Raw genomic sequence first — 8,043 nt, 5'->3', positions numbered from 1 at the left:
TGCTAAGAATAATGCATAATGATTTTCTGTGCTTTTAACTGTGGAACATAAGGTGAGTTCAAACTATATTAACTTCTACAAAACAATCACTGTATGAATAATAACATCTGAAGTTAAATTTGTCTTTTACTCAATAATTGATACATAATGAATAAATAGCTGTCACCAAAAAATCAGATTCAAAAGAAAGATACAGAAGTGAGTTTCATTTTCTAAAAGAATGATGCTTTTAACTCACAGTGATTGTTTCAAGTTTGTTTACATAAAACTTCATTAAGATGTAATATTTGTATTGATCTTGGATTGTAATATAGTTCTGTTTCTTATTACTAAGTTTTTTTTAATATAAATTTATTTTAATTGGAGGTTAATTACTTTACAATATTGTATTGGTTTTGCCTTTAGAAAGTGTGAGTGAATCCTATTTTATGATGTTATTTTAGATTGAAGATAAACAGAAAGACCCGGACTATAATTTCATTTTGGCATATTTTATGGAACATACTAGGGTGAATTTTAAAGAAATTCTACTAAAAATGAATCATATTAAAAGACAAAAATTGCATTTTAAGGAGTGCATATGCTAAATAATCATTCATTTAAATATTCAACAAAGTTATCAGATTTTAGACATTATTTTATATTTTGAAAGTGTACAGTAAGCAAAATAAGCAAATACCCATGCCCATATTGATCTTACTGTCTAGTGGGCAGGACAGAAACCCAAAATAAAATGATTGTGTATGACAGATTGTGTTAAGTACAATGAAAAATAGAAAGTCATCAAGTCCTACAGAATAGATCCTTCTGAGAAGTGGATTTTGAGGAAAGACCTGAGGAGATGACCACATAGAGTTATGAGGGTGAGAAACAAGCCAGGGTTAGGGCAGAAGCAAAGGACTTGGGCTGGGAAACTCCCACAAAGTGAGGACAAAGGATCAGCAAGGAGGTCATAGGAGCTGTAGCACCAGAGCAAATGCATTGGAGGCAGATAAAATGACTCCAGAGGATGAAATTGTCATAACACAATGGGCCTTAAAGCAGCATGTGAAGCTCCACAACAGAGTTTTGAGGTTAAAGTTACAATCCCTGTGTTGGAAAGATCCCCTGGAGAAGGGCGTGGCAACACACTCCAGTATTCTTGCATAGAGAATCCCATGGATAGAGTAGCCTGGCGGGCTTCAGTCCCTCGTGGTACAAAGTGACACTACTGAAGCGACTTAGCATGCAAAAACACAAATGATGGAATCTTCCTACATATTCCCCATCTTCCACTTCTGTTGTTCCTGAGTTACACACTAGTCAGTTAAGTGAAATGTTTTCCTGAGTTCTATGAAAGATTCTAGAAAATTTAATTTTACTCTTGGAGAGAGTCATAGGAAACTCCAATATATAGCCAAGAGATTAGTAGCACAGGTGATGACATGTACTAGCAACTGGTTTCTCAAGTGGGGTCAGTCTTAGAGGACTGAAACTATGGGATATTGGGCTCTGTCTAGGCAGAGAGTGTGAGAACTGAATCAAGTTGTAATATGCCAATCTAGTGTCTGGAAATTTGATGGTTGCTTCACAAGTGGGGAAAACCCCACACATCTGGTTATCTGAAGTGTCAGAAAGTGTTGGTGAGAGTAGACACACAGGAGATATCTTCTCCTTTATATCCTTTACTTCATCAGCTATTCATTCTGCCTATCTTTGGCAATCCAAATAACCAATTTTATTTATTAAGCCTACTATTAGCTGGACAAGATTCTGAAGGCCACCAATGCAGAATAAATAGGGCAGATAGTGATATTTAAAACTCCAATCTAGATATAGCAAATGCCAGCTTTATTATGCAATTTGCATTACCTATGTATTACAGCACAATATAGAAAGGGTTGTGCTCCAGAAAGAAAAAAATAGATCTATAGTTCCTAGTTTATAATGTCTCTTGGCCTGCTTGTTTTTCTCTAGCTTTATGACTTGGAAAATCTTATCTGAACCAGTAGCCTCTGAGATATTATCTCCATTGTGAGTTTCTACCTCCTAGGAAGTGTCTTCTGTCTCGTTTTCCATCACATTTGTGGCTCCCTTTTCCCTGGAGCTGTCAACAGAAATGTCAACGAAGAATAGAACTGCTTCCTCTGACTTTATCCTCCTGGGGCTTCTAGTAAACAGTAAAGCTACGGGGATTGTCTTTGCAGTTATTTTGGCTATTTTTGTGGTGGCTGTAACTGCAAATTTGGTCATGATATTCTTGATTCACATGGACTCCCACCTCCACACCCCCATGTACTTTCTGCTCAGCCAACTGTCCATCATGGACACCCTTTTCATTTGTACTACTGTCCCAAAGCTCCTGGTGGACATGGTTTCCATACAGAAGACCATTTCCTTTGTGGCCTGTGGCATCCAGATCTTTCTGTACTTAACTATGATTGGATCAGAGTTCTTCCTGTTGGGCCTCATGGCCTATGACCGCTATGTGGCTGTCTGCAACCCTCTTAGGTACCCAGTGTTGATGAACCGCAGAGTGTGTCTCCTTCTGGCTGCTGGTGCCTGGTTTGGTGGATCACTGGATGGCTTTCTGCTCACCCCTATCACCATGAATGTCCCCTACTGTGGATCCCGCATCATCGATCATTTCTTCTGTGAGATCCCTGCTGTTCTCAAATTGGCCTGTGCTGATACATCCTTGTATGAAACCTTAATGTACATCTGCTGTGTGCTCATGTTGCTCATCCCCATCTCTATTATCTCAACCTCCTACTCACTCATTTTATTAACTGTCCACCGTATGCGCTCTGCTGAGGGCCGGAAAAAGGCCTTTACAACTTGTTCTTCCCACTTGACTGTAGTCAGCATTTTCTATGGGGCTGCCTTCTACACTTATGTGTTGCCCAAGTCATTTCACACCCCTGAGCAAGACAAGGTAGTATCAGCCTTCTATACCATTGTCACACCCATGCTCAATCCTCTTATCTACAGCCTCAGAAACAAGGATGTTTCAGGAGCATTTAAAAAGATATTTGCACAATGCTTATCCACATAGAGCATATTCACAAGTGATGCTTAGAGATTCAATAATCTGGAAATAGGTTTTCCCAATAATATCCTCAGTGTGTTTTGTTTCACAAGAGACTCTCTGCAGCTATTAAATATTTTTTTAGAGGTGACAATTAAAGAAGATTTACTTAGCGATGTTTCTTCCTCTTAGATGAAAGGAACCCAAAATATTTCATTAGTTATTCAGAGTCTATTTGGCTAACTGTCAAAACTATGTATTATTCAGTTCAGTTCAGTTCAGTTGCAGAGTTGTGTTGGACTCTTTGTGACTCCATGAACCGCAGCACGCCAGGCCTCCCTGTCCACCACCAACTCCCGGACTCCACCCAAACCCATGTCCGTTGAGTCGGTGATGTCATCCAACCATCTCATCCATTGTCTGCCGTCCCCTTCTCCTCCTGCCCTCAATTTTTCCCAGCATCAGGGTCTTTTCAAATGAGTCAGCTCTTGGCATCAGGTAGCCAAAGTATTGGACTTTCAGCTTCAACATCAGTCCTTCCAGTGAATCTTCAGTTGCAGTCCAAGGGACTCTCAAGAGTCTTCTCCAACACCACAGTTTAAAAGCATCAATTCTTCGGCGCTCAGCTTTCTTCACAGTCCAACTCTCACATCCATACATGACCACAGGAAAAACCATAGCCTTGACTAGATGGACCTTTGTTGGCAAAGTAATGTCTCTGCTTTTGAATATGCTATCTAGGTTGGTCACAACTTTCCTTCCAAGGAGTAAGCATCTTTTAATGTCATGGCTGCAGTCACCATCTGCAGTGATTTGGGAGCCCAGAAAAATAAAGTCTGACACTGTTTCCACTGTTTCCCCATCTATTTCCCATGAAGTGGTGGGACCAGATGCCATGATCTTCATTTTCTGAATGTTGAGCTTTAAGCCAACTTTTTCACTCTCCACTTTCACTTTCATCAAGAGGCTTTTGAGTTCCTCTTCACTTTCTGCCATAATGAATATGTAAGTGCAAATATCTCCTCAGGATACTGTTTATTTCCCTTTAATATATTTCCAGATGTGGTATTATTGTACTTTATTGTGGTTCTATTTTAATAAGTTGAGGAGCATCCATATTTTTTTCCATACGGCTATACCAATTAACATACTCTTGCCTGGAAAATCTCACGGCCAGAGGAGCCTGGAGGGCTACAGTCCATGGGGTCCCTAAGAGTCGGACACAACTGAGCGACTTCACTTTCACTTTTCACTTTCATGCATTGGAGAAGGAAATGGCAACCCACTCCAGTGTTCTTGCCTGGAGAATTCCTGGGACGGGGGAGCCTGATGGGCTGCCGTCTCTGGGGTCACACAGAGTCAGACATGACTGAAGTGGCTTAGCAGCAGCAGCAACAGCAACAGTGTCTAAGGGTTACCTTTACTTGATATTCTCACCAATTTGTATTCTGTCGATAATTTTATAAAAGCTATTTTTAATAGGTGTGAGTTATCACATTGTGGTTTCCATTTGCACTTTCCTGCTAACAAATATTGTTTTACACATTTCATAAGTCTGTTGGCCAATGTATGTCTTCTTTGGAACAATGTCTATTTGTGTACTTTGCCGAATTTTATGTTGGATTATACAATGTCTTTATTCATTTATATTTTGCTACTGGCAGGGTTTCCTGGTGTCTCAGATGGTAAAGAATCTGCCTGGAATGCAGGAGACCCAGGTTCGATCCCTGGGTCAGGAAGATCCCCTGGAAAAGGAAATAGCAGCCCACTCCAGTATTCTTACCTGGAGAATTCCATGGACAGAGGAGCCAGGTGGGCTGCAGTTGATGGGGTTGCAAAGAGTCAGACACAACTGAGCAACTTATATTAAACTGTATAAACTCCATATAAATTTTGAATATGCAACTTTATCAGTTTCATGATTTCCACATATTTTCTTCCATTCTATAATTTGTTTTTATATCTGGTTGTTTGCTGAGCAGAAACTTTTTAGTTTGATACAGTCTTAGGTCTTAATTTGGCAGTTTTGTCTATACTTTTAATGTCATATCCAAAATTGATTGCCAAGATCAATGCCAAGGTAGTTATTTTGTATATTTTCTTCTAGGAGTCTTATGGTTATAGTACCTATGTTTGAGTCTTTAAACCATTTATATTTTCTTGTGAGTTTTGTGAGCTAGGGGCCCAGTTTTATTTCTCAATTCATTCATTCATTCACACATTAATTTACTTATTTATGTTTTGTACTTGTATATGTGTTACTGATATGTTTTATTGAATTAATTGCCTTTTGCTGTTACTTATGATAGGCAACCTTGTCAAAGATTAGTTGATAATATATGTGTAGGTTTATAAATGAGTCAATAAACCCATACATATATTCTATTCCTTTGGTCTGTTTCTCTTTCTATACCAGTGTCTTATTGTTTTATTTAATATAGCTTTGTAATGTTTAGCTTTGAAATCCAAAAATGCGTCTCCAGCTCTGTTCTTAAATTTCAGGATTGCTTTGGTTATTTAGGTTCTGTACAAATATTAGACATTTGTTCCATTTCTGTGAAAAATTTCAATGGAATTTTGATGGGGATGGCATTGAGTCTGTAGACCAGTTCAGATTCAGCACAAGGGAAGAAAGTTTTTTTTTTCTTTTTTGGTTATGCTAATTTTCAGCTGATTTCTTTAAAAATTTCCTTGAATGCTCAATATGCATTTCCTTATTTATTATTATATCAAGTATAATAAGACATCATGAAACATTATCATTTTTTAAATTGATACATATTATATTGCATGACAAAATTATAAAATGTCATTAATGTTTTTTCCCTTTGCAATATAGACATTTAAAATTATAAAATATCTTGTCATGAATTAATATTTTTTTACTTAAGCATAACAGTGGATAAGCAAATATTGATATCCATAATTTGATGCCTCTGATGCCGAGGAAATCACAGGCATAGGATAAGGCTTATGTCCAAACTGTCTGGGCTTCAAGACTCTGGGTTTGTGGGTGTAGTCACAGGACAAGTTTAAGAGGTAAGGCTCAATTAAACCTGACGCTCCAGGACACACGAGTAAAGTTCCCATCAATATGACTGCCTAGGTTCCTTTTTCTGTTCAGTTTCTCAGTCATGTCCAACACTTTGCCACCCATTGACTACAGCCAAGCTTCCCTTCACTGTCTCCTGGAGTTCAAACTCATGTCCATTGAGTCGATTAAGCCATCTAACCATCTCATCTTCTGTCAGCCCCCTTCTCCTCCTGCCCTCAATCTTTCCCAGCCTCAGAGTCTTTCCCAATGAGTTGGCTCTATGCATCAGTTGGCCAAAGTATTGGAGCTTCAGCTTCACCATCAGTCCTACCAATGAATATTCAGGGTTGATTTCCTTTGAGATTGATGGGTTTGATCTCCTTCTGTCCAAGGAACTCTCCATCACCACAGTTTGAAAGCATCAATTTGAAACCTTCCAGGTACCTTTAGGTAAGAACTATTTTATGGGGATTTCAGTAAGCTAACTTATACTTATTGCTTAATAACAGAGGCAAGAGCAGAGGTCCTAGAGAGACAACCACATTACAAATGACTTTTATTTCTTTTTATACTATAAATAAAACACATAAAAGTAATTAGCCTCCAACTAAAATAAATAAATTTAAAAAAGAAGTGTCCAAAATTTACTGCTTAATCACAGAAAAAACAATCATGAAACCATTCATGTAATGTCCCCACACATCCTTGGAGAACATGAATAGCTCTCCATAACCGTCTTGTGCCTCTCTCTTATTGAGCTATCTTTAGACATTTAGAAAAGTTGCAAAGTTAGTAAAGTTTCCATGTAGTCTTAACCAACTTCTACCAGTATTAACATATTATATAACCATAAAAAGTTGTCAGAACAAGGAAGTTAATATTTCACCCGTGTTTTGACTCTTGCCATTGTTTTTTTTTTTTTTTTCCCTCATTCAGGATCCCACACAGCATCTAGTTGTTATTGTCACTGAGTCTCCTTCAGTCTGTTTCCTTCATGAAATATTGACAACTTTGAGGAATATGAACTGCTTATTTTGTAGAATCAATTTGATTGTCATCATTTCTGGGAGTTACTGTTGTATCCCTAGATAAAAAAATGTATTTTTAAACACAACAATTTAGTTTTTCCTGTTAGATGAAAATTACAGAAATAAAATGGTATAGTTTATACTCTTAGTGTTCAGCTTGTATTTGAGGAGAATACTAATTTTTGCAGTGAGGGAAATGCACAGCATGCACATAAAGATGCATCACAATCAAAAGCACAAGAAATTTAACAATAGTAAGAAAAGATAAATACTGGAGTAGAAAGGGACTTCTGAAATCCAAGGTTGAGATCACTAAAAAAATAAAATAAAACAACTCTTGATTCCTAGTGGCAAAAGATATTTATCCAAAATGCCAATAGATATCATATTACCCAAGTGAAAATACCAAAAAATAAATAAATAAATAAATAAAGGATTCAAGCAATTAAAAATAAAATCAAAATCCTTGTTGTCTGCCTTTTCAATAAGAACATATGCTCTCCAGAGTTTTTGCTATTTAAAAAGTACAAAGAATGGTCACAGACTAAGCTCAACATGAATTATCTGAGAATCAGACATGGAAAACAAAATCCGTAGAGCCTGTTACTGTTACTTAACCTGAACTTGAGTACTCTCATTCATCCACAGTAAAGTCAATCTTCCGATACCAGGTTGTGATGAAGAAAAGTACATAGTTTATGCAGAGTACCAAACAATAAGAAATGGACTTTCCTGGTGGCTCAGATGGTTAAAAAAAAAAAAAAAGAAAATCCCCCTGCAATGAGGGAGACCTGGGTTTAATCCCTTGGTTAGGAAGATCCCCTGCAGGAGGGCATGGCAACCCACCCCAGTATTCTTGCCTGGAGAATCCCTATGGGGAACCTGACAGGCTACAGTTCATGGAGTCACACAGAGTCGGACATGACTGAGTGACTAAGCGCACACACACACACACACACACACAAATAAGAATG

At 37.8% G+C, this 8,043-nt stretch overlaps 1 protein-coding gene across 1 annotated transcript; it reads left to right on the top strand.

The window, feature by feature from the left end:
• The first annotated feature begins 2,098 nt into the window (after positions 1-2,098).
• On the top strand, positions 2,099-3,034 carry LOC105004228 (olfactory receptor 2T11). The gene has a single exon (XM_010861778.1). It carries the CDS (start codon positions 2,099-2,101, stop codon positions 3,032-3,034), a length of 936 nt encoding a protein of 311 aa, XP_010860080.1.
• Positions 3,035-8,043: the final 5,009 nt, after the last annotated feature.

This window comes from Bison bison, unplaced genomic scaffold, assembly GCF_000754665.1.
Source record: "Bison bison bison isolate TAMUID 2011002044 unplaced genomic scaffold, Bison_UMD1.0 scf7180017857981, whole genome shotgun sequence".
NCBI lineage: Eukaryota > Metazoa > Chordata > Mammalia > Artiodactyla > Bovidae > Bison > Bison bison.
This window is presented reverse-complemented; position numbering and strand designations above follow the sequence as displayed.

Bases quoted from the DNA above. Each gene is read 5' to 3' on its own strand.
- LOC105004228 (XM_010861778.1), top strand. From the start codon at position 2,099: ATGTCAACGAAGAATAGAACTGCTTCCTCTGACTTTATCCTCCTGGGG.